Source organism: Chionomys nivalis, chromosome 8, assembly GCF_950005125.1.
Source record: "Chionomys nivalis chromosome 8, mChiNiv1.1, whole genome shotgun sequence".
Lineage (NCBI taxonomy): Eukaryota > Metazoa > Chordata > Mammalia > Rodentia > Cricetidae > Chionomys > Chionomys nivalis.
In genome coordinates this window covers 95,302,941-95,329,882 of record NC_080093.1, presented here as the reverse complement: position 1 = coordinate 95,329,882, position 26,942 = coordinate 95,302,941, and the positions used below count along the sequence as shown (strand labels likewise).

The 26,942-nt window shown below is 44.3% G+C and overlaps 2 protein-coding genes across 7 annotated transcripts in view; one reads left to right on the top strand and one right to left on the bottom strand.

The window, feature by feature from the left end:
* The window catches only part of Numa1 (nuclear mitotic apparatus protein 1), an 89,686-nt gene that overhangs the window by 22,252 nt on the left and 40,492 nt on the right, over positions 1-26,942 (top strand). Inside the window, exon 1 of one of the 6 annotated variants that reach the window (XM_057777142.1) lies at positions 21,877-22,050. The exons of 3 other annotated variants lie outside the window; for them this stretch is intronic. The gene's annotated coding sequence lies outside the window, so the exon portion shown is untranslated. Of the gene's footprint in view, positions 1-21,876; positions 22,051-22,335; positions 22,482-22,754; positions 22,882-26,942 lie in introns of those variants that run through there. 2 more of the 6 variants (XM_057777141.1, XM_057777144.1) reach the window with 2 other exon arrangements.
* LOC130879101 (40S ribosomal protein S27-like) lies at positions 7,527-7,781 on the bottom strand. The gene has a single exon (XM_057777147.1). It carries the CDS (start codon positions 7,779-7,781, stop codon positions 7,527-7,529), a length of 255 nt encoding a protein of 84 aa, XP_057633130.1.

Below are 26,942 nucleotides of genomic sequence, written 5' to 3'. Positions count from 1 at the left end.
GGCGCTGGGATTTGAACCCGGGTCCTCAGGAGGAGCAGTCAGTGCTCTTAACCGCTGAGCCATCTCTCCAGCCCCATTTATTTATTTTTGTAAAAAAAAAAGAGGTGTGGGGCTGGAGAGATGGCTCAGTGGTTAAGGGCATTGCCTGCTCTTCCAAAGGTCCTGAGTTCAATTCCCAGCAACCACATGGTGGCTCACAACCATCTGTAAAGAGGTCTGGCGCCCTCTTCTGGCCTTCAGGCATACACACAGACAGAATATTGTATACATAATAAATAAATAAATATTTAAAAAAAAAAGAGGTGTGACAGACTATAAAACACCTAATTTTTCTTTCTGCTTATGGAACAGTGTATGAAGACAATTCCTCAAAAAAACTGTTTTGTAAATGTTTATGTCGTGATTAAAAATGTAATCACGGCTGGGCGGTGGTCGCGCAGAGGCAGATGGATCTCTGTGAGTTCGGGAGGCAGAGGCAGGCGGATCTCTGTGAGTTCGAGACCAGCCTGGTCTACAAGAGCTAGTTCCAGGACAGGCTCCAAAGCTACAGAGAAACCCTGTCTCGAAAAACAAAAACAAAACAAACAAACAAAAAATGTAATCACATTAGCATTATTTAAAGGAAAACTATTTTGGTTATAGTTTTCATGTGGTTTAATAAGATGGGGAAATATTTGGCTAGAGTTGCTTTCCTGTATACTCGCTGTATATATTTTTGTTAAAGTGACTAGATAGTGAAGAAAATTAGGTCTTTTCCTGATAGTCTTCTGAAATCACAAATATTTTAAGGATCGAAAGAGAGTTGAAACATATAGGGAGCTGTGACTACCAGGCTAAGGTGTGTTCATCCCTAGTAGAACCACCAAGAAGCCTGCAGCATCTTCAGCCTGATGGCTGATCCTTGGGAGGTTCAGAGGGTTGGGAATGCCAGAGTATTGTGGGATAATCACAGTGATTTATTTTTCTTCTCTTTTCCTTCAGTAGTATAGGTTTGGAAGTGGGACGGAAGGTTAGTGGGGCAAAGCAGAGGGCTGTAATGCAATGCCTTCATCTGTTGTAGTCATATACCCGAGCATCTGTTCCTGACAGTACTTGAAATTGATTTGTAAAATAAAGTGTTTGGCAGCCTAGCCAAGTGATTGGTTCTGTTGCCAGGTCTGTATTAAATAAGCATTCACATTTCTCTTTCTTACTCTGTCTTCTTTTTCTTGTTTTTTTTTTTTTTTTTTTTTTTTTTTTGTCTTCCTTATCTTTATGTTGAGTATTAAGATGCTAAAAGTTCTAAAATCAGGTAAGCCTAAGAAGATTTGAGGTGCTAAGTCAGATGTGATGGAGTGTCCTGGGAATTCCACTATCAATGCCAGAGGGTTGTCAGAGTTAAATCCAGCCTGCACTGCACAATGAGGAGCAGACCAGCCAGGGAAAGTAAGACCCTGTTGAAAAAGCAAAAGAAAGAAAGAAAAAAAGAGAGAGGCAAAACTAAAAAACCCAAGGTTTCCCTCCTCCTCCTCCTCCTCCTCCTCCTCCTCCTCCTCCTCCTCCTCCTCTTCTTCTTGTTTTTTGTTTGTTTTGTTTTTTGTTTTTTTGAGACAGGGTTTCTCTGTGTAACAGCCCTAGCTCTCCTGGAGCTAGCTCTTGTAGACCAGACTGGCCTCGAACTCACAGAGATCCGCCTGCCTCTGCCTCCCGAGTGCTGGGATTAAAGGCGTGCACCACCATCGTCCAGCTATGCCTAAATTATAGTGACCTTTCTACTTGCAGCCAAAGCTGGATGATCAAGTTCAAAGTAGCTGTTTAATGAGAAGCAGCTCCTTGGACTTCTCCCCTGAAACACAATCTCAGGACATGCAGGGCTGAGGAGTCCTCCTTAGGAGGACTATTGTTTAAGGAAGGTGGGCAGCTGTCATTAGACAGACAGTGTCCGGGAACTGTGCCCTAGAGGACTAGGGGACTGTCTTCTCTGTTGTTATTTTGAGCCCTTCTTGAAAAGAGTTCTTTGCTTGGTGCAGTAGGAGTCACTAAGCCCGAGAGCAGGGCTAGTTGCTGAAGAAACAACGTAGCCCAGTCAGTTGCTTTTATGTCTTTTTTGACCTGCGAGAAACGAGACTGCTTACTTAGCTCACTAAACAGTCACTTGGCTGGAAGATTGTGCTGCAAGTCTTCCTAGTTCTCACCCTTCTCTCAGTGATTGGTAAACACAGTCAGCTTGTCAACCTCCCTGAAGTTGTAAGGCCCTTGGCATTAAAATTGCTTTGTTCTTGCTCTCTATTCATGCTAGATGTATGACTTGCAATTAGGGGAACTGTCCTTTTTGACTGACTCCACTGGCTGCCCAATGTAGCAATTTACTAACCTAGGGCCAATTATCTGTCAGGAAGCATTATTTAATAGCCACTGTATACAGGTGGTGTGGGAAGTGAAACTAGTTGTCTTTTTTTTGGGGGGGGGTGTCTTTTTTGTTTTTGTTTTTGGAGACAGGGTTTCCTGGTGTAGCTTTGGAACCTGTCCTGGTATTCGCTCTGTAGGCCAGGCTGGCCTCGAACTCACAGTGATTCACCTGCTTCTGCCTCCCTAGTGCTGGGATTAAAGACATGCGCCACCACTGCCCAGCTGTCTTTTGGATCTTAATTTGGATGAAACAGATATATAGTTAGCATTCCTGTAGGGAGAGTGAAATAAAGTATGTAGAGGAACAAGCAGTGAGGGCCATGTGGAAGAAAAGACTAACTGTTTCTTACTGTGGGGGCTAGGAGAGCTGAAGAGAGAAGGCATTTTAGTAAAATCATAGAGGATGAGTAGGAATTCAAGAGACACCATGGACACCGACATAGACCCTGGATAATATCTGGCATTTTGAAGTAAATATACTTGAATTAGACAGTATTTTCAGAGGATAAAATGAGGGTGGAAAGGAAACTGAAAGCTGTATCTTAGAGAACTTGGAATGTAAAAAAATTTTTCCTAGATTTATTTTTTATGCTGCATATTTGTCCTACATGTATGTATATGCCAACAGAGGTCAGAAGAAGGTGTTGGACCCCGGGAACTGGAGTTACAGATGATTTTGAACACTACATGGGTACTGGGAACCAAACTCAGGCCTTCTGAAAGACCAAGTGTTCCAAGTCACCGAGCCATCTCTTCAGCCCCAAATATGCTAAGGAATTTAGATTTTATTCTGTACATAATTAGATATTGAATTCTCTCTCTCTCGTGTGTGTGTGTGTGTGTCAATGTGACTCAATTCACATAGGTCTTGGTCTATTTTTGTTTTTCAAGACAGGGTTTCTCTGTTAACCAGGTTAACTCTAGTTGTCCTGGAACTCCCTCTGTAGACCAGGCTGGCTTTGAACTCAAGAGATCTGCCTGCTTTTTCATCCTGAGTGCTGGGAATAAAGGCATGAGCTACCATTGCCTGGCTGGTCTTTGTCTATTTTTAACTGTAAGGTTTAAGGTTAGGTAGAAAAGGTGTGAATCAGTGCTGGGATTAAAGGCAGGTGCTGCTATGCCTGGCATCATAAAAAATGTTTGTGTCTTAGCCCAGTTTTAAAAGGTAGTCTTTTGACTTTGTGTTTTTGAGGTCTTTCTTTCAATGTCGTATGCTAGATCTATACTATATAAGTTCATGTGAAAATTAGCCATATTAAAACATAGCTGGACTGTAGGCAATTTAGCCTTTAGATATCAAATGTGGATTATTGTTATTTGTACTCAAGAAGGAAATATTTTAGACTTTCCAGGCCATATGGTGGCAACTGTTAACTGCCATTAGAGAATAAATTAGAGCCATAGGCAGTACATAAATGACTGGTATGGCTGTTGAGTCTCAAAGAAATAGTAGTTTGCATGTAGAGAGAAGTATCTTGTACCAGGATTATCAGTGCTTTGCATTGACCAAAATGAATGTCAGGCATAGCAAAATGGGAGAAGAAAATTGTAGAACATTCTGTGTTAGTATTCAGGCATTTGTCCTGGATTCAGGCATCTGTCCTGGCCTGCCCTTGGGGTTCTGACAGGCTACGTCCTCAGCTGTAGCCACTAAGAGCGCCTCCTGTGCACATTCACCCTTTTAAAAGGGCCCTGCCCACCTTCCATCTCTTTCTCTGTCTGCCTCTCTCTTCTCTTCTGGTGCTCCTGTCCCAGAGGCCGGTCTCCCCCTCCCCTTCCCCCTTCCATGTTCCCTTTCCCCTAATAAAAAAATCCACGTGAACTTTGTTGCTTGGTGTCTGCCTCTTGTGTCACCTTTTTTTTTTTTTTTTTTTTTTCTTAATTACAAACTGTAGGTCGTTCATCTTTGGGGGACCTGGGGAAGCTGGGGTGCTGGCCACGTCCTGGAGTAGCTGGCTGTTTCACTTCACTGTCCAGGCTCTGTGCAACTCTCAGGCGCTGCCTGGACCTGGCAAAATGCTTTTCGCGGTGGATCCAGTTGACTCCATAGGGCTTAAAGCACTGATTGTTTTCCTGTCACCACAGCATCACCTACACGTGTTTGATAGTCTTACACCTCCAACTCTGTGGCCACAGCTGGTAGGCCTGTAACACTGATTAGGAATGGTCAGTGGTCTCCAAAAACATCCCAATGGGAGCGAGGAGGTATAAACGATGACACAGCTCCCATGAATGAGACCCAAGAGTCTGCAATTCCTAGCGTCCTCGGAAATCGGAATGGGTCAGTTTCAAGACAGGCACAGGCTGTCCAGTGAGCAGACACACAAAGTGCGGGGCCCAAGGACTCTGACCCTGAGAGAGACACAGTCGCCTGATACCAGGACTTTGAGAAAAGCCAGAATGCGAGGGGAGGACTGTGCTTGAGAAAGGAAGTCTCACATCCAGGGGAATGGTCAAAAGTTGGTGGTAGCCCCGCCAGAGACCCAGTTGCCAGTATTGAATGGAAGGCGAAGCCGCCAGTGAGGGAGAAAGCAGATTTGTTGCAGGTGGAAGAGAGTGGATTTGTTGAGGGTGGAGCAGGAGGTGGTGCCAGTGTGAAGTGATTACTTTTCAGTGGGCTCTGCCTCTAAGCAAAAATGCTGCACACAACAGAGTTAAAGTGAAAGGTTTATTGTGGCGGGGGAGCGGAAGAGTGAAAAGGTGATGCTTCCTTTCATCTCTCAGGATCCCTGGCAGAATGTTACAAAAGTCCCATGAAATGTCAGCATATAGAGTGCTGGGAAGCAGATTTTTGGTAGGCTTATTCTCGATGTGTGAGGCAGAATGAGATCCAATAGTTTTTTTTTATCAAGTGAGGATCAAACGAAAGGTACAAGCTGCCATGGAGAGTAGTCACTCAAGGAGCAGGAGCTGTAGGGCAAAGCCTGAAGGACCCAAGGGTCCAAGAAAGGCACAGGTCTCCCAGTGAGTCGTCATGCAGAGGGTGGGGACTGAGAGCTCTAAGTCCCAGAGAGAGCTATGGTTGCCTGGTACCAAGATTTAAGGGCCGGGCGATGGTGGCGCACGCCTTTAATCCCAGCACTTGGGAGGCAGAGGCAGGCGGATCTCTGTGAGTTCGAGACCAGCCTGGTCTACAAGAGCTAGTTCCAGGACAGCCTCCAAAACCACAGAGAAACCCTGTCTCGAAAAACCAAAAAAAAAAAAAAAAAAGACTTAAGGAAGCCAAAAGGCAAAAAAACACACTGGAGAGACGAGTCCTCACTCAGGAAATAGCCAGAGGTGGGGGAAAGGGAGGGACCCAAAAATCTGAAGAGAGGCTGTTGTATGTGGACCAGGTTCCAAAGTCCTAGCATGCCTCAAACTGCCTGCGGGCAGGAGGAAGCTCCTGGAGAGCCTTTCCTGGTCAGGGAACCAACCTTGCAATTTAAACCAGCATGAGAAAGATGCCACGCAACAGTTCAGTGGAGAGGATTTTTATTAGAAGGAAGGGAGCATAGAAGGGGGAAGGGGAGGGGGAGACCGGCCTCTGGGACAGGAGCATCAGAAGAGAAGAGAGAGGCAGACAGAGAAAGAGATGGGAGATGGGCAGGGCCCTTTTAAAAGGGTGAATGTGCACAGGAGGCGCTCTTAGTGGCTACAGCTGAGGACGTAGCCTGTCAGAACCCCAAGGGCAGGCTAGTATGGATGCCCGAATACTAACACTAAGTAGAATACTTTTCTCAAAGTGTTAACAATATATTAGGAATTGCTTATATACCAATATGGAGATAAATCAGACATTTTGGGAGAGCGGTTTTGGGGATTAAGGTCCAGACCATGATAGACATGCACTCTGGTAGAGCTGAGCTGCTTTCTCAGCAGCTTCTCCCTTCTTTTTGTAATTATTATTTCTATTTTTCTATAGGTTCTCACTAAGTTGTATTTGTAATCCTTCTGCCTCAGCCTCTCAAGTAGCTCAGATTACAAAGTGTACCACTGCATTCAGCACAAAAAAAATTTTGTATGTGCACGCGTTGAAGGTGTCTCTATTGCTTCTCACCTTTGTTTGTGTGTGGGGGGTAGGTGTGTGTGTGTGTTTTGTGGGTGGTGGTGTTTTCAAGACAGGGTTTCTCTGTGTAACAGCCCTGACTGTCCTGGAGCTCACTCGTAGCCCAGGCTGGCCTTGAACTCAGAGATCCACCTGCCTCTGCCTCCAAAGTGCTGGGATTAAAGATGTGTGCCACCACTCTCTGACCATATTGGCCACTTTTATTATTATTTCAGAAGTCGAGCGAGGCTGATTACTGTAATCTCAGGAGGATTACAGTAAGTTTGAGGCCAAGCAGGCTATGTAGTGTGTTTCAGGCTAGACTGGGAATGTATCTTAGTAGTAATGATTCAGAGTATTTGCACTTTTCAGTGTCAGGTTTTTCCTCATTAGCTAAACTTGCTTCCGTGTCCCTTGCCCTAGTATTGGCTTCACCGACGTCACAAAGATGTTCTGAATGGGGAGAAGTGGGTTCACACTGATGTTCATTCTCACCTACTGGGAATACCCTACACACAGGTCAGTTATGTGTCGTCCTGAGACATAAACCTGAGTGCACCTGAGCTTTAGTTGTCATCTTAGCTTTGTCTATGCTTCATTTTTCTGAACAACTGACTTTTGTTGATTTTTTTTTTTTTTTTGCTTTTTCGAGACAGGGTTTCTCTGTGGTTTTGGAGCCATTCCTGGAACTAGCTCCGTAGACCAGGCTAGTCTCGAACTCACAGAGATCCGCCTGCCTCTGCCTCCCGAGTGCTGGGATTAAAGGCGAGCAGCATCACCGCCCGGCCTGACTTTTGTTGATTAACTGAAAATAGTAATAACTCCTTACAGGCTCCTGTGAACAACACTTGAAATACTTTGTGAATGGGAGACCCTGACCAGCGTGAGAGAGACTTGGAAGATGAATAAATTTCAATTGTAAACTTGTATCCTAGTCTCATGATCATCCTGACTTAGACCTTTTAATTATTCCCACTGTTTCAAATGGGACCCAGACCTATGATGTTAGACCTAAACATAGTTCTCACTAGTTCTTGATTACATTTTTTTTTTTTTTAATCCAAAATGTGTTTATTGGGATGGTTCCCACTCATCTCGAATCCGGTGCTTTTCAGTGCTGCTTCCTCCTGAAGGAGCGTCCTTCTGTCAGTCTTGCTTTCCCACCTGTAGGCTGACAGAGGACAGTGGAGCAGCCGACACACAGGACTACCGTCTGTGCATGGCTAAAGACCGTGGTGATTCTATAGCATCCTGGGCACTTCACATCCATAAAGTAGGAATTGGGGCTCTGCACCAGGCGCTTTTTCTTGTGTTTCCTCTTTTCCTCCTCTGGAGAGAGATGAAGGAGATCCTTTGCGAGAGGCATGTTCTCATAGGGAGGTCGTCACCGCCGGAAAGCTCTTGATTACTTTCAACTAAGAGACAACCCAAGTCTAAGACTTAACTCTCAGTCTGCCTGGATTAAATTTGGGTTTGAATATTAATTCTACATATAAATCTTATGATAATTGGATTCTTGCTCAACATTTTAAAGCCTCTCCAGTAAGGATCTCAGTATTAGTATTTGTGTGGTAGGGCTAATGCTCTCCACAGTGAAAGGATTTGCTACTCTTGCATTTCTTTCTTGTTTCTTTGGTATCCGTTTACTAGCCTAGACATTTAAAGTACTTCTAGAATTCTGCTTTTCTCATTCAATAATTGAGTGTGAAGACTTCTCATAAGTCATTCTCAACATTGTCTCTTTTTTATTGTCAGTTTTTTCAGACATATGTCACTTCCTGTTTGGGACTGAGAGTTTACAAAAGCTGTAAGAGCCAGGCTGAAGCAAAGGCTCAAAGTTCCAAATCTCTTTACTTAAACTTTCTACAGCTGGGGTGGTGGTGCACACCGTTTTTTAAAAAAAAATTATTTATTTTTATATCTTGGCCACAATTTTTTCTCTCTCCTTTCAGTCCCCCATACCATTTTTTTCCACACCATTTTTTAAAATGATTTATTTAAATTTATGTGCATTGATATTAAGGTGTTAGAGCCCCTGGAACTGGCGTTACAGAGTTTTTTTTTTTTTTTTTCTCCCCGAGATAGGGTTTCTCTGTAGCTTTGAAGCCCGTCATGGAACTAGCCGACCAGGCTGACCTCGAACTCACAGAGATCCACCTGCCTCTCCCTCCAAGGTGCTGGATTAAAGGTGTGCTCCACCACTGCCCGGCTAAATTACAGTCAGTTGTGACCTACCATATGGGTGCTGAGAACTGAACCCAGGTCTTCTGGGCAAGCAGCTAGTGCTCTTAACCACTTAGCCATCTCTCCAGCCCCAAGGGGTGCACACCTATAATCCCAGCATTCAGGAGGAAGGCGTATCTCTGTGAGTTTGAGGCCAGCCTGCTCTACAGAGAGCTAGTTCCAGGATAGTCAAAGCTACACAAAGAAAACCTATCTCAAAAAACAAAACAAAACTTCTAATTTTATCTGAATCTATATCCTGGGTTCTATATAAAGATTTCATTTAAAAGGAATTTACTTTTTGTTTGTTCATTTTCTGTTTACTTGTTTATTTTTGAAATAGGGTCTAATATAACTCTGAATATTCTCTCTTTTTTTTTTTTGGATTTTCGAGACAGGGTTTCTCTGTAGCTTTTGGTTCCTGTCCTGGAACTAGCTCTTTTTTTTTTTTTTTTTTGGTTTTTCGAGACAGGGTTTCTCTGTGGTTTTGGAGCCTGTCCTGGAACTAGCTCTTGTAGACCAGGCTGGTCTCGAACTCACAGAGATCCGCCTGCCTCTGCCTCCCGAGTGCTGGGATTAAAGGCGTGCGCCACCACCGCCCGGCTGGAACTAGCTCTTGTAGACCAGGCTGGCCTCGAACTCATAGAGATTTGCCTGTCTCTGCCTCCTGAGTGCTGGGATTAAAGGCGTGCGCCACCACTGCCCGGCAACTCTGAATATTCTTGAACTCTAATTTTCTAGTGGCCAAGGCTGGCCTCAAATAAGATCTCGATCTCACTCGTTTCAACCTCCCAAGTGCTGGGATTACAGTGTGCCACCATGCCTGGCACTTTTAAAATATAGCTTGATATATGGAATTTTAAAAAAATACCTGTATCTTCCTAGGGAAAAAATGTTTCCTCTGCAAGTTACTTAAAAATTATTTCATTTGGGGCTGGAGAGATGGCTCAGTGGTTAAGAGCTTTGCCTGCTCTTCCAAACGTCCTGAGTTCAACTCCCAGCAACCACGTGTGCTCACAACCATCTGTAATGAGATCTGGTGCCCTCTTCTGGCCTGCAGGGATACATGCAGGCAGAACACTACGTAATAAATAAATAAATCTTTAAAAACAAAGAAAAATTACTTCGTTTAATTTAAAAAAAAGAAAAAGCTGGTCAGTGGTGGCGCACGCCTTTAATCCCAGTACTCCAGAGGCAGAGGCAGGTGGATCTCTGTGAGTTTGAGGCCAACCTGGTCTATAGAAGGAATTCCAGGACAGCCAAAGCTACACAGAAAAACTCTATTTTGAAAACTAAAAACGAATGAAAGAACAACAACAAAACATTGTAATGTGACTGGCCAAGTATATTTGTATATAATTGTGCATATTGTTCTAGACACTTTAAATCATCTCTAGATGGCCTGCAATGCTCAGCATAATGTGAATGCTATGTAAATAATTATAATACTATGTTATTTAGGGAATAATGGCAAGATGTAAATGGACGGGCTCAAAAAATAGTTTGAAACCTTTTGTTATTAAGGAAGTCTTTTTTTGCTTTTAGAAAGTTTATTTAGAATACCTACTTGTTGAAGTTAACATAATTTTACAGAGCATTAGAAAAATTCTTTTCTCTCTGCAAACAGGTTAGGAATAATAGATTAGAAATGTATACATTACAGGGTTGGAGAGATGGCTCAGTGGTCAAGAGCACTGACTCTTCAGAGGACCCAGGTTCAAGTCCCAGCACCCACATGGCAGCTCACAACTGTCTGTAGCTCCAGTTCCAGGGGATTGAATACCCTTATACAGACATACATGCAGGCAAAACACTGACATACATAAAATAAAAATAATTTTTTTTAAAATAATGTATACATTACAAAACCTCCTGTGACTATCTATACATTTACTATGCACCTTAAGAGAATTCAGCAGTGTGCTATACTTACACTGCAGGTAACAACACACTTACAGCCTACCTTGTGATAGTGCTTGACTTTATAAAAAAGCCATTAACTGACGAATTTAAAATTAAATGTGTATTTAACATGCTAAAAAGTGAAAGTAAATTCAACTGAAGGTTTATGGCTCATCATTCAAATGTTTTATGGCATTTCTTTCAAATAAAGAATTGCAATATTATAGTATTGAAATAATTTTCATGACAAATGAAGAGGCTAATTTTTCTAAATACCTTATAGAGTATAGACACATTCATTTTCCACTAATGAACCTCCAGCCTCTTACTAGCAGATAGCATTTATCTCTGCACTGAGAGTTGTGTTAGGCATTTCACATTACTATCTTGTTAACTCCTTAAAGCACAAGAAAGAACTATTATTTGCATTTATAGATGGGGAAAATGAGAGCACAGCAGGCTAAATCATTTGTCCATAGTTGCATAACTAGTAAGTTTTATGGCTACAACTTGATTTAGGCTACTTTAATTCTAGAGTTTATGTTCAAAGCTGTTGACGCCTTTTTTTTTTTTTCCTTTTCTTTCTTTTGTTTGAGACAGGATCTCACTCTGTAGTCCAAGCCGGCCTAAAACTCACTGTGTAACCCAGGCTAGCCTCAAACTGTAAGCAATCCACTTTTCTTAGTCTCCTTAGTACTAAGATTATAAGCATGCACCACCAGACCCAGAATTATGCCCTCTGTTTCTTTTCCATTTTATATAGTTAGGACCCTAAAATATCTTTAATCATGGAGCCCCCCATGGTTCTAAAAACCTTGATTATCTCTCATCACCTGCAGGGATGATTGTCTCTCAGTTCCTTAAGTGATCTGATTGGACTTACCTTGTCTTACGAAATGTAGTGTGCACAGCTGTTTCTTTAGCTGTTTTGGTTGGTTAATACTTTTACTTATACAGCTTCGAAGCTAGTTCTAGTTGAAACTCCCTATCAGTTCAGCCCATCCTGACTTACTTAGTCTCCCACTCTTACCCCAAACCAGCGTCTTCTGTTCTCCCGTTCTGAAATCTTAATCGGTACAAGAATCTTAGAGGACTTTTAGTTCCCACCCTTGCACAACTCTACATGCAAAGAGCACTAGAGAAATACCTCAGTCAGTCATGGTGGTGTACATCTGAAATTCTAGCACTGAAGAGGCTGAGGCAGGGGATTAGGAATTCAAGGTCAGCCTTGGCTACACAGAAAGCTCTGTATCCTGTTGCACAGTCTAGTCTCTACTTGTTCAGCTTCTGGCTCACCATTGTGTCAGTCCCTTTTCAGAAGCCTGTGTAGGAACTGGCCAAATAGCTGTGTGGGTAAAGGGTGTCATAGTCACTGTTCTAGTGCTGTGAAGATACATCATGACTAAGGCAACTATTAGAAAAGGAGGCATTTATTTTGGGGTTTGCTTACTGTTTCTGAGGTTATTGTATTATCATGGTGGGAGCATGGTGGTACACATGCTGGAGAGTAGCTAAAAGTTACATCTTGATCTGCAGATAAGGGGGGGGAGGGGGAAGGGGGAGAGAGAGAGAGAGAGAGAGAGAGAGAGAGAGAGAGAGAGAGAGAGAGAGAGAGAGAGAGAGAGAAAGAGAGAAAGAGAATATGAATGAGCATACTGGATTGCTTATGTGCTTTGAAATCTCCAGCCCACCTCCAGCCAGTGATACACTTTCTCCAGCAAAGCCCCCACCTTATAATCTTTCTCAAATAGTGCCACTCCCTGATGACCTATAGGGGCATTGTTATTTAAACCACCACCAGTGCTTGCCATCAAGCCTGAGGTCTTGGGTTTGATCCCCAAGACCTTATGTAGAGTAGGAGAGAACTGACTTACTGAAAGTTGCGCGCTGATTTCCATGCACCTTGTTCCCTTAAAGTAAAAAATATAAAAATAAAATAATTAAAAGCCCCCTTAGTATGCGTTCTTCCAGGAGGCTTTTACACCTCCCTCCTCTTGGCCTTCTAACCTGTTACCTGGCCATTGCTTTCCCACTCCTTACAGCCTCCTTGACGCCTGTGTCCTTTGACCTCAGATATGTCTACAGGTGTGCTTGCTTGCTCCTTCTCTCCCTCTCTCTCTCCCTCCCTCCCTTCCTCCCTCCCTCCCTTCCCTCCTTCCTCTGTCCTGGAACTTACCCTGTAGACCAGGCTCCACCTGCCTCTGCCTCGCAAGTGCTGGGATTAAAGGTGTGTACCACCATATCCGACTCAGATGCGTTTTTTATTTCATGGTATTTTTAAAATCTCTATCACAGTAAATAGAATTGTTTCTTTCATGTTTATAGTTTAATATCCCTGGTTACATTTCTTGTATTGTCCTAAAAAAAAAAAGCAACATATAACTTTGTCGTTTTGGTTGTGAGGCTAGCTTTTAATGACTGAGCTATCTCTTCAGTCTAAGCAACATATATTTTGAAGGAATTCTGTCTAAACAAAAAGGCTTAGCTCTAACTAAAAGGGGAAATTTCAGTTATTGTGGAAACTGCTTGTATAAAGTTTTATAATTTTCTTCTCTTACAGGTTAATTATTTGACATTTATTCATTTATTTAGTGTACATTGGTATTTTGCCTTCATGTATGTCAGATCCTCTGGAACAGGAGTTACAGACAGGTGTAAGCTGCCATTGTTGGTTCTGGGAATTGAACCTGGGTCCTCTGGAAGAGCTCTTAACCACTGAGCTATCTGTTCAGCCCCCCCACCTTTTATTTTTTATTTATTTTTTTTTGAGACAAGGTCTTACTGTGTAATTCTGGCTGGCCAGAAACTGACTATGCAGACCAGGCTGGCCATGAACTCACAGAGATCCATCAGCCTCTGCCTCCTAAATGCTGGGCCTACACAGCCAGTTTATTTAAAACCTTTAAGGATGGGGAAAATGACATATTCACTGCCATCTTTGTGAGCATGTTTCATGTGGTAGAAACATAAACGGGGAATGCCGAGATGCTGTAGAATACATAGAAGCCTATACTGATCTGAAAGACTCAGGCTGGACTTGAGATGTGGAAAGCATCTCTTAGACAACTCGAGTTTAAGTCCTGGCTCTGTAACTTTGACTGCTATTCTTGAAGGACAAGGATTTCCCTACTAAATATCAAGTTCCTAGTGTATAAGATTGGAATGGTAGGGTTCTTTTGCAAGGGATTAACTGAGATGTGAGAATAGTCTTGCTTAAGTTTTTGAAGTCTTTTCAAGCCTCACATATAGTTCAGGCACCTATATGTGCCCAGCTAAATTGGTGCTCCTTGTTTCCAGGGACCACTTCGTATCAGGATTGATGGAACCTGCCTGTACATAGCAACCCTTGTAGGCATGGGATCCAACATGGTGACAAATAGCAGTGCCTGTTTCTGGGAGAGTTATTTGTAAAAAAAAAAAAAAAAAAAAAAAAAAATCTCTAACCAATGATACTTTGATTCTTAGAAAACTAGTTCTCTGGCAAGATTGGTGGTTGATGGTATGTTATCCTTCTAATTGAATCATGGGAATTTGGGGGAATGGAAGAGTATTTTATTTTATTTTTTATTTTTTTTTTAAAAAGTTTCCTTTTTTTTCCTTTTTTTTTAAGATTTATTATGTGTACAGTATTCTCAGTATTCTGACTGCATGTATGCCTGCAGGCCAGAAGAGGGCACCAGATCTCATTACAGATGGTTGTGAGCCACCATGTGGTTGCTGGGAATTGAACTTAGGACTCTTAACTGCTGAGCCATCTCTCCAGCCCTGGAAGAGTATTTTAGATAGGTTCTAGTCTAATCCCTTTGTTACAGAGACCTAAGTGAGGGAAGCAACATAGGAAGTCCAGCACTTACCTCCAGGAACTTGCAACATCAAAGATAGCATACTTTCTGCCGCTATGGACTGGAGGCTGTGTCTGGGAGTTACAGTCAAATTCCTGCTGATTGTCTTCTTTTGCCCTTTTTTCATAATTCTGTGTTTATAAGCAAATATACTATACTGTACCAGCTATATTGCCTGTAGGGAAACACAGCATTTTACTACTCTGTGGTGGGTGCTGAAACAGGGTGAATAGGTTCCTGGAGTTTTGTAGAAAGGCTGTGGGGGAGAACTGAGTCTGACCTCTTGGACCTGCTGATTAGTCCTCTCTGGGTGTCACTTTGTCCTGTGCTTCTTCTCCCAGGAGGCTTCAGCCTTCCCTGCAGTGACTTATTAACCAGCCACGGCCGTCTGGAGAGGGAGAGCAGGGTGCTGGTGGATGAGCCGGAGTCGGGCCTCTGAAACAGTCCACCCTGCAGCCAGCTGCTTGGCTGCCTTTCCTCTCAGTCTCCCCTTCCCATGCTGAGGCACCGCCAGCAGTTCTCTAGTGGAAGGCTTTTCTTCAGTGCTTGTTGCTTCTGATATGTTTTGCTATTTTTTTGTTTGTTTTCAAGACAGGGTTTCACTGTGTAGCCCTGGTTGTCCTAGAACTCACTATGTAGATCAGGCTAGCTTCAAACTCACAGAGATTCATGACCTCTCCCTCCTGAGTGCAGGGATTAAAGGAGTGTGCCACTATTCTCGGCTGAATTTTGCTATTTTAATGTCTATAAAGTTCTAGCATTCTCAATCAGAAACACAAAATACTTGTGTTTTTGTTTGTTTTGTTTTTGAGACAGAGTCTCATTATATATCTCTGTATGGCCTGGAAGGAACTCTCCATATAGACCAAGATGGCCTTGAAGTCAAAAAGATGCCTGTCTCTGCATACTGAGTGCTGGGATTAAAGGAGTGTGTGCCACTATACCTGACTGTGATTACTGAAAAAAAAAAACAAAAAAAACCCAAAAAACAACCCAAAAAACGAACATTTATTTTATGTGTATAGGTAATTTTTATTTTTTTAAATATTTATTTATTTATTTATTATGTATACAATATTCTGTCTGTGTGTATGTCTGCAGGCCAGAAGAGGGCACCAGACCCCATTACAGATGGTTGTGAGTCACCATGTGGTTGCTGGGAATTGAACTCAGGACCTTTGGAAGAGCAGGCAATGCTCTTAACCTCTGTGTATAGGTAATTTTGCCTGCATATATGTTTGTGTATTGTGTCTGCCTGGTACCTGTAGATGCCAGAAGAGGGCATCAATTTCCCCAGAACTGGAGTTCTTTTTTTTTTTTTTTGGTTTTTTTTTTTTTTTTTTTGGTTTTTTGGTTTTTCGAGACAGGGTTTCTCTGTGGTTTTGGAGCCTGTCCTGGAACTAGCTCTGTAGACCAGGCTGGTCTCGAACTCACAGAGATCCGCCTGCCTCTGCCTCCCAAGTGCTGGGATTAAAGGCGTGCGCCACCACTGCCCGGCAGAACTGGAGTTCTATAGTGTGAACTGCTGCTATGTGGGTGCTGGGAACTGAACCTAGGTCCTCTAGAAGAGCAGTCAGTGGTGTTAACCAACAAGCCATCTCTCCAGCACTTCAGTTACTACTTTTAAAGCTCTGTGATCGTTTTGATTTAAAGAGATGATTATGAGAAGATTGTACAAGGTTCCTATGAGCTATGAGAATGTACTAGCTCTTCTCCCCCATCCCCCAGACAGGGTCTCTTTATGCATCAGTTCTGACTGTCCTGGAACTAGCTTTGTAGACCAGGCTGGCTTCGAACTCACAGAGATCCATTTGCCTCTGCCTCCTGAGTGCTGGGATTAGAGGTGAGCATCACCACTGCCTGGCAAGAATATACTAACTTTTATTTATTCATGACTGTCTTCTCTAGAGCAATGGGGGCATGGTAGCCAGTGCCCTACTTGAAAGACTAGCTCATGTAAACAAGTCACCCAAGTCCTGAACTTCAGACAACCATATGCAGTGTCTTCTGGTCTTTACTCTGCCACTTGATATCTGGGCATAGTAAATACGAGACCGTCATTGTTGTTTTTGCTGTTACTGTAATTCATAGTACCAGGCACTGTATGAAATCCTCACATTAACTCAACGAGGTAGATACTATGAGTACCTCTATTTTAGAGAAAAATGAATCTGAGAATTAGAAGGATTAAATAACTTGCATAAGGTCACCTAGCTAGTAAGTGTTGGAGCCAACACTTTGGATCTAGAGACCAGTTGTGTCTATCCCTAGAGCCGCTCTTGTAAGACAGCCCTTCCCATTTTCAGAAAAGTCTGTAACCTATAAAGGCCTAACTGACTAGGAGGTAAAACTGGAGCCAGGTTATAAAGGCCTTGAATTGAAGCATGATTAGTAAAAGCTCAGGTTCAGATATTGGGGTTCAACCTGAAGCTCTTACCTCATCCTCAGTCCAAAAATGGTGATCCTTGGGTTGAAGAGATAGCTTAGAGGTTAAAAGCACTGACTGCCCTTCCAAAGGTCCTGAGTTCAAGTCCCAGCAACCACATGGTGGCTCACAGCCATCTACAATGAGATCTGGTGCCCTCTTCTGGCATACGAGCATACATGGAAGGAATGTTGTATACATAATAAATAAATAAATCTTTAAAAAAAATGGTGATCCTTCCTCCAGGAATCTCAGAATCAGACTGCATGATTGAGAGCTGTTCCCTCCCATTTTATAGTCCTTTCCAGGGCTGGGGTTAGAAGTGAGCACCACCCAGTTTCTATGGCAACTAATGTGGCCAGTGTGATTAAAGGCGGTGTTACCATGACCTGGTCTGTAAGGCTGATTAGCGGTACTGTTTCACTCTCAGATCTTCAGTCAGTCTTTATTTATAAAATACAGTTGAGATGCCACTATATTGAATGCCTGATGTTAGAATCACCCCAGTTTTAGGCTTTCTTAGGGGAATTACTTTCTTTGTGTCTTTAATTTTTTTTTTCATTGCTGAGGATCAAACCAAAAGCTTCATATACGCTAGGCAGTGTTCAACCACTGAGTTATAACAGTCTCTTCCTGTCACTTGTTTAAACTGTAAAACTTACATTGACATTCTAAACAAGAATAAGAAAATGAATACCGAAATGCTGTAGCCTCCTGTCTGCACTGGAAGATGGAATATTACCAGACCATTTAGAACACCTGATTCTGTCAGAACACACATTGTATTTGCCAACTCCTCCCCATCCCTTTTCTTCCTTTACATGTTTTCAGTATTTCTATCCTTCCTCTTTTTTTTTGTTGTGGGGGGTGGTGGTGGTGGTTAGTGAGTGGCTGGGAGAACCAGGCCAGAGCCAAGTGATCTTTCTTGGCTGGAAGGAGCTAAGGTAATTTTGTTCTGTACTAGAGAAGAGAGAGTAGTGGATAAGCTTGTTAAACTAGCCCAAAAGTTATTTGGTCTAAAAGTTTAAGGACTTCCTTCCTGGCCTGGCTCAATGCTTCCCAGCAACCTGGCCACCAGGATCTCTACAGGGTGTATGGGCAGCCATCCACCAAACACCATGTGACAAGCTAGCGCCAAGCAGGCAGTGGCTGTCTTCTTTCTGCCCTCCTCCTCTCTCCTTCTTCCTCCATTCCTCCAGGTCTTTTCCTTTTGGTTTTGTTTTATTTAGGGCCTTGTTTTGATATATATATATATATATATATATATATATATATATATATATATATATATTTTTTTTTTTTTTTTAATTATTCACCTACTGGATGAGGAGGTGCTGGTGGGAGCTGGCCTGGGTAGGGGCTGCAGGTGGCCCTGGAGTTGGAACAGTGTCTTTCTCAAGGCACTGAGCTCTCTATCTTTTCTTTTTATTTCTTTTACTTTTTTTTTAAAGCCCACTCCTTCCTTCCCCTACATAGCTCCCATGGCTGGAAGAAGCCTTGGGGTGCCGACTCTCCTCACTTACCCTAGGAGATGGCCCAGTGCCCACTAGCCTGTTTCTCTTCCCTCCAATTTTTTTTCTGGGCAGTTTGATCACTGATGGAGTAAAGAATGACCTATAGATTGTGGAGATTTGTTTTGTTTTTTTTTAATTTTTTAAAACCAAGAATGATTTCTTCTGCCTCCTTCTCACTGTGTTCCCAGACAGAGTTCAAGGCCACATCTCACATCTCAAGCAGCTTTGGCACCTTCAGCCTGAGTGGAAACTTAAAGCCAGGAGCCCCAAGTCCAGGAAAGGTGGAGAAAGGATTTTGCCAATGATAGTGACCACAGAAAAAGCAAATAATAATAATAATAAAGAGAAATAAAAGAAATAATGAATAAAAAAAGTTTAAGGACTTGGTATAGAAACTCCAGAGGAAATTTCAAACCTTCTAAGGCTGGCCACCTAGAACCAGTCACCTTACGTTTAGAGCGGGAGCAAGATGGAAGATACAGTATCAGTTCTGTCTTAGGTGTGAGGTTTCAGGACTGACAGTTCCAAATAGGACTGCAGAGATAGGGAGGGGTTTTAGCAGGCCTTTTATTTTACCCCTTACGATTTCTGGAGTGTTGATTATGCCAGTCTTTTAAGTTATTTTTTGTCACTTTCTTGTCTCTGAAATGTAAGAATTTGTATTTGTGATAGTCCTTTGATTATGCACCTTCTTTTCTACCAATAGCAGTTGCTAAGTACAGAGCACAAAGGGATGGTGAGGAAGGCCTGGGGAAAGCAATGTCTCTGCAGTAGTAGGTATATATCTGACCCACCTCATCTCCTCTACCAGGTACAGACATTCTCTTGGCTGCTAGAGGTTGTGTTGGAAGGTTGCCATACACATGTAGTTCAGTGGAACAGATTTAATGAGCCGTGTAAGCTAGAGACTATGGCTGATCATTAAGAGGGAGTTGGCCTTCTAGATGGAACATAGGACTTATGTACAAATACATCTAAGATTTTTTTTGATCTGTGTGCATGGTTATTACAGTGTTTTAAGTATTTTAAAAACGTGTGTTTGTGTGTGTCACAGAACAGCCCTTGGGAGTCAGTTTTCTTCTACCATGTAGGTTCCAGGACTTCACCTCAGGTCAGGCATACATTCTGAGCCATCTTGCCTTCTTGTACTTGGCTCTTAAAAATAAATCCAGCCGGGCTTTGGTGGTGCACACCTTTAATCCTAGCACTTGAGGCAGAGGCAGGCAGATCTTTTGAGTTAGAGGCCAACCTGGTCTACAGAGCAAGTTCCAGGACAACCAGAGCTACACAGACAAACTCTGTCTTGAAAAATTAAAAAAAAAATTCCAAACATAAAAACATTGTATAGGAAGTTCCCAAGTGATATTGTTCCCAATAGTCTAGTACTCTTAACTGTAGACTCTTGGGCAGATTGAGACTTGAGGTGTCCCTTATAAGGTAAAAGTCAAGAGGTGGACTGTTGGGGAAAAGGCACCATCTCCTGTTGCAGGAGGAACATCTTCAACTTCTTCCACACTGGTGACATCTGCCAGGACACTGTGGTGACAGGAACCAGCCTATGTGAAGCATCCTTGAGCACCTCTGTGCTCAAAGTCCGTGTGTGAGCAATCTTACTGATGTTATTGAGTCAATATTCGGACCTTAAAGCAAAGGAGGTGAAGGCGAAGGCATAAGTCACAAACAATCCCACACTAGTTTGGAATTATGATTAATATAATGGTTATTTATTTAAAGGGGAAAAAACTTACAGATCACCGTCCCAGACAACAGCCCTCTGCACAATCAGGAAGGGAGTCTAGTCACTGGAAGCGAAGCAGGAAGTAAGAGAGCGAGGAGGGAAGTAGCCGCTTTTTTAAAGGGAGAGAGACCACGCCCCAATGGGCTGGTATCTCAGCGGCTATTGGCTGGAGGAGCGGAAGGACCTCCCGCAACAAGGAGGCTCTGATTTGTTCTTCATAGGAATCTGAAGCTCAGAGACGCCTTGTCAGGGTTATGTAGCGATGATGATGATGTGTGGGAGACAGTCTCTCTGCATGAGCTGTAATCCACCTGCTTCATAGAGAGGTGGTGACGCCTGATGAGGTGGTGCTCATTAGGTCAGTAGAACGGCTTGGGCTTGTTAGTATGCACTCAGTAAACACGGCTGCTGTCTGCCTCGTGTCACCCTCGCATCTGATTCACATAGCGCCCCATCTGTTTCTTCTCCCACTACAGTTCCTCCTGCTAGTTTTGTTTTGTTTGCATTTTACTATGTTGCCCTGGCTGGCCCGGAACTCTAGTAGTGGACCAAACTGGCCTTGCCCTTGCCTTCTGCCTCGCCCTCTGTATTGCTGGGATTATAAACATGCACCACCATGGTGGGTCTGGGTCTCCTTCCTGCTTTCTGTCAGCCTCTCTCTCTTCAATCCTTCTTATTCCCCTTTTCATTATTCTGTTTTACTCTACCATCTGTGTCCTCAGTACCTTTCTTACTTACTGGGGTAGCTTTCTAACTCCCAGCACTGCTAAAGAACCGTTTCTGGGTAATCTGGCTCACACCATAGCTCTTTGTTAAAATCACTCGAAGTCCTTTGTGTGATTCTGTGAAGTGGAGGATTTTCCATTCTGACCCCACCTCACCCTTGGTATCTGTTCCTTCACTGCTACCACACCTTTATGCCTTCTCCCTTTCCCCAGAGGAAAAATTTGCTTTGGTGCTTTGACATCCAGATTAAAATATCACTTCAGTTTCTAATCTTACTCTAAACTGGTTAGTTTTTTTCGCATCTTTTATGTGAGTTAGCATGTACCGTCTTTGAGCAAAAGTTGTAGTCATTTCTGGCCTCTGGAATTATAACCCTACCTCAGATGTTGGGTATCATTCTTGCATGGGTATTCTCAACAATCCTTAAAAGCAATTTCTTTGCACATAGTTCAATAAATGTTTCTAGTTGTAAAATGAGGGGATTCCGTTTAACTATCTGGTAGGCTTCCCCGGCAGTTTTGGCTGTCCAGTGGGTGAAAGCGCCGTCGTGGTTTTGTCTGAGTCAGACATTTTTTCTTTTAATCATGTAGTTGCAGCAGATTGGGGGATGAACCCCTCTGCCTGTGTCTGTTGAGGGCTCCAGCCAGTGCCTGCCATACTCAGAACTGTACCTTGGCCCCTCAGCCCCTCCCCATAAATGCCCAGAGGAACAGGGGATTAGGTTCTGGCAGCTCTATTGGGATTCTGGCGGCTATTCCAGTCAACAATAGCGCAGCCGCCAGGACAGGACAGCGCAGGCCTGCGTTCCGCAGCAGCCAGAATCTGTCTTGTTGCTTGTTTGGGTGGCTGAGTGGGAGGAGCGGGCACAGTATGACATCCTGGCCTTGCTACGTAGAAGGTACGGGTTGACGAGATTTCTCGCAGGGAATGGGCTGGGTGGCCAAGTCTCCGGGCAGGCAAGGCGGAGGAAGGAGGCCTGCGCTTTGTGTGCTGCGGAGCGGGCGGGCGGGCTGGCGGCTGTGCGCTGCAGACACGCCCCCTGCCGCAGGCGCCGCAGGAAGCTGCCCCTGTTAAAGGCCTGCGCTGCGCTGTGCGGCTCCCGGCGCTCGGCTTCTGCGCAGGGCGCGTTTCCCGCCAGGGGCTGGCCTTAGGTTCGGCGGCTCTGGGCCTGCCCGACAGGGCCTGTCTCAGAGGTGGACAGGCCGCCACTGCTACCTTAAGCCCTGCTGGAAAGCAGCGAAGGGGGAGTGTCCCGGCCATCTCAGGTTGGTGAGGCCGGCCGCGGCGGGTGCGCTTTGTGTGTTTACGCCACAGCCGGCCGGCCCTTGCTGCGCGCGCTGTCTCTTCAGCAAAGGTCCCTGCTGGAGCGCGCCCTGCCCCCACGCGTTCTGCTCTGTTTTTAGGGGACTGGCAGGCGTGCCCCCCTCCCCCAGAGCTCTTGGCTTCGCTGTCGCTCCCAGACCGCACGGAAGCACGCTGTTCCTTTAAAGAAAGCAGACTCCTGACTGTGACGCACTTCTGGCTGTCAGCCAGGAAGATTGCTTCTGCCTGGCCTACTGAGAAGAAACCCAACAACTTTTCTTTTGTGTGTGGGGTTACTTTCCATTGCCCCCCTCCCCATTTACTCCTGTCCTTTCAAGATTTAAATGCTAATGGCGGATTAAAACCCGTAGATACGTTTGGCTTTAGGAGTCCGGTAAGGTCCCCAGCACTAAGACTTTTTCCTCCCTCTTTCTCTCTCTTTTTGTTGTTCAAAAATGGATGAGGGGGTGGGGTGTTCATCCCTCTCAGCTCCCTTTCCTGCGCCATCCTTAGAGGGGAGGAAGAGGAAAGGAAGAGCAAGTAAACACACTGAGAAACAGGCGCTGGCAGCTGAGCGTGCCAACATCCGGGAGTTGGCGCCTTTCTTTTCCCTCACAGATGTCAGCGTGTTTTTGTTTGGAAAGAGTAGTGTGTGCGCCTGCCCTAGAGGCGGTCAGTAGAGGGCTTCCCAATTTCCTTGTGTGGTCGTAGGTGCGTTTGCAGTGTTGGACAATGAAAACTTGGACGTTTTGTCAGCTGCCAGGGATCAGAGTGTGGAAATGTAGTGGTTGGAGGTAGGTGCTGATGAACTGCCCCAGAGGGCTGTGTGCGCGCCTGCTAGGCCGCAGTTACAGTTCATGACCGCAGCCTTTCTGACGGCATCTCTCAGATCTAGACCTTGCAGAATATGGGAGGAATAGATGTCAGTAGTGTCAGCGCTCGACGGGCCCAGGTGATGTGTGAATAAAGAGATCTACCTCTGCAGAAGCAGGCTGTCCTTTAATCAGAACAACGAAGGGCAGCAGCCTCTCGCGAGTTGCGGGGACTTTGGCTTTCTAGGGCAGACAAGGGAACTTTTTTGGGTGGGAGATTCCATCTGCAGATCTTTACTCCCGCGGTCTCAAAGTCGTAAATACTCAAGGCGATTGGTGTTGAACTTTATTGTTACGTTTGCTTGGGAGTTTCTCGGTGCACCTGAGGCTTTTAGGTCGTTAACTCTTCAGGCATTGCCCCTCTCCTCCTTTTGAGACAGGAATTTACTACTATGTGTCCTTGCCTGCCCTAGAACTCAGCCATCCTCCTGCCTCAGCCTCTCTGAGTGCTCTGGAGGTGTGAGTCATCAAGAACAACTCATAAGCAACCTTTGAAGAAACAAGGAATGTAGATTTCCCCAGAAGTCTCATCTCTTCATTCCTTCCAGAGCTTCAGGACTCTTAGCCAAAATATAGATTACAAAGAGGGTGGTCTGTGAAGAGGAAGAGGCCTGAGCTCAAAGTGAGTCCCTTAGAATGAGTAGAGAATTCATCAGGCAAACTCATTTGCTTCTAATTTCAGAAATGCAGAGAGACTGTTTAGATTTGGTCCACTCAGCTCTTCCCCAGAGTAGAAGAGATTTACACCTCATAGAGTAATTGTTGGCTTTTTTTTTTTTTTTGTGTGTGTGTGTGTGTGTGTGTTTGTGTTGGTGTTTTGCCTGCACGATGTTTGGTCCCCTGGAACTGGAGTTACAGACAGTTGTGAGCTCTCTGTGGTGCTGGGTGTGGGAATTGAACCTGGGTCCTCTGGAAGAACAGCTAACACTGTTAACTGCTGAGCCATTTCTCTAGCCTGCTTTTTTATTTTTTTATTTTTATTTTTGGCAGTATTTCACTATGTCACCCTGACTGACTGACCTAGAACTTGGTAGTGTGGACCAGGCTGATCTTGAACTCACAAAGATGTGCCGGCCTATGCTTCCTAAGAGCTAGGATTGAAGGCGTGGACCACAGCACCTGGCTTATTTGTTTTAGACGGGGTTCAAGCAGTCCTCCTGTCTCAGCCTCCCTTGTTTGTTGAATTAACGTTTTATCAAGGTAGCTTGTCCTTTACCAGGGCTCTCTAGTGTAATGTACCAGGTAAGGTCCAAATGGTTGTTTGCCTGAGTCTCTTGATGGATTCCTCCCAGAGGAGCTCCCAACATCAGTGTTGGGTGAGTGCAGATGTTGCTCAGCTGGAGGAGAGGTATGTCTTTTAGAGAGGGTTTCAGTTACGGACAGGGTGGCTCCCAGAGTAAGTGGTGGTAAGTTTTGCCCCCCGAGCTTGGGCATACAGATGGAATAGCCATTTTCTCTGTGCCTTGGGAACCTTTGAGTTGGGGCTGGGGTAAGGTTTGAGGGATGATTCCTTGAGGTGGAAGCCTCTGTGGCTCTGAAATTCTGGGATTAGGAGCAGTAAAGAATGAGGATTCATTATTGGCAGGGGCCTATAAATTGAGAGTTGGAACAGGTTAGCAGCTGTCTGGATCAAAGTTCCCTGTGGTGTTATCTTGAGCTAAGGTGGTGGTATTCAGGCAGACAGCTACTAAGGGGGAGCTGGAGCTTAGACTGGGGGTGAAGCATGAGCATGGGAGGAGTTCTGCCTCTCAGACCCTCTGGATGTCACTTGGTTTCTCCGAAAGCTAGTTTTGTCAGTGTCGTCCCCCCCCCACCGCCCCAAGAGATCCCCAGAACTCAGCAACCTGACCCTCTCTTCTGGTCCTTGCATCTAGCAGGTGGTTTACATTAGCCTCAGCCCTTGTAGGAAGCCATCTGCTAGTCTTTACCAGAGATCCAGAGAGCACAGGCCAGGTGGCAGCAAATCCCTTTATTGTCGCTCTCCTTGTCCTGATGCATCCTTTTTGGAAATGGGATTTCTTGTAAGTGTGGTCCTGATATAGGGAACTATGTTATGGAAATTCGGGACGTGTAAAGAGGACAAAGGACGTTAGCAGGTCACTGCTTTCTCTTTCTTGGAATGAGGAAAAGAGAGGGTGCTTTATCAGCTTTGGGAAGCCCCAGTTTTGGATTATGGGTACATTTCATTTTCAAAGAATCAGGTATTTAGGAACTCTGAAATTCAGGGTCCTGGCCTACCATCTGGGATTTTGTTGTTTTTATTCTTGAGTGCGTGTGTCCATGCACAGTCAGATTGAGTCGGGGTGGGTCTCAGGTCTTTCTGTGAAATGGTTCACAGGAGGCTACAGTTGTAGGGATCTGTTTTTCCATCCCCATCACCCAGTCTTCTGGGCGGGGCCTGCCTCAGGTTTCAGGGGGAGTTGCACATAAAGTTTCTGAGTGGTGAGGATTTGTGGAGAGGCCTCAGCTACATTTACCTTATTACTCAAGATCACAGACTCTCCCCAGTGCTGGTAACTGGACCTAGGACCTTGCACAGGTTAGGTAAGCACTTCACACTAAGCTGTAACCCTGACCAGCACCCTGGCGAGCAGTTGATGCTGCTCCCTTCATCCTGTAGGCTGAGCCTGGCCTCTCAAGCGGTGGTGGCGGCTACCTCCAGAAAGCCCAATTTCATTACACTGGTTGAGATTGTCTTCCTTGGTCCCAAGGGCTGGACAGTCAGTGCTCACAGACAGGCTATACTTGAGAGAAATCATTTAGGACTGAGAAATACATGGGCCCCTTAGCATGTCTGCCCTTCTGAGAGAATGTACTCGCCCACCAAAGACCAGGTAATTTAACTCATTTCTCAGTCTGACACTGATATGACAGGTGATAGATTAGATATTAAATGCTAGGTTTTGCAGGCTCAGAAGTAGTTATAATTAACATTCACTTATAGTTAATACTTAATTATTTTCTTCTGTTTGTGATTCTGGTATGTTTAATTTTACTCCTCACCCTCCTAAAACCCCTCAAAGGCAGTGATGATGTCATTGTCTTCTGTTTCCCATGTTGCTTCCAGGACAGGAAAAACAAGTAGGGACTAAGAAAACACCTGTTTTGGTTGGTTGATGAGTACAGAACATTTGGATAGGCGGTTCCAAGGGGTGATGGGAAGTGGACCAGATAGTGAATCTCTTCTTCATTATTTGACTTATTGACAAAAATTGAATCAATCTTTATACCTAGTACTTTGCATTCAGAAAGCACTTAGCAGCTTTTGAGTCTAACTGACATTGTATCATAGAGATGCTAATATTTATAGAACTGTATAGGTGAAAGGCCTTTCTTTTCTTGTTGATCCTCCTAGAGTAGTGACAGTTGTGCAGGAGGTGGAAGAGGACAGTTGTGCTCTCAGAGATTGTGGGGGTCTTGGGGGCTGATTCAAAGTGCTGGGAAATATTTACCCACGTCTGTGATCCCATGGGTCTGTTAGCAGACAAATGGCAGATTCCCAGGGAAAAAGGGAATACTGGCATAAATGCCTAATCTTGGACCATGCTGGGGAGATAGCTCAGCGGGTAAAGTTCTGCTGCCCAGTCATGAACCTGAGTTCATATCTCCAGTACCCACCTGAAAGCTAAGTGCTGTGGTTTTCTCTCTTGTCCCAGTGCTGGGAAGGCAGAGACAAGCAGATCTTCAAGTCTAAGGATTTGGTTGTAAAACCGAACAAGAAACCGGCTTTTATTTTAAAACAGAAATCATTTATGATTGACTACCTGTCAGAAGCACTGTGCTGTTTGCATTACTACAGGAGAGCAAGGAGGCTTATGTGGATGCATTTTGCAGATGAAGAAGCAGACGAAAAGAGATTGTTATTTGTCTAATGTCATATGACCATGGTCCCATAAAATTAGTGTTTAGACCCTGGTCACTTTAGAAAACCAGGCTTGTTCCTTGTTGAAGGGCACCATGTCCCAAAGAACAGGGCTGCAGAC

Bases quoted from the DNA above. Each gene is read 5' to 3' on its own strand.
- LOC130879101 (XM_057777147.1), bottom strand. From the start codon at position 7,781: ATGCCTCTCGCAAAGGATCTCCTTCATCTCTCTCCAGAGGAGGAAAAG.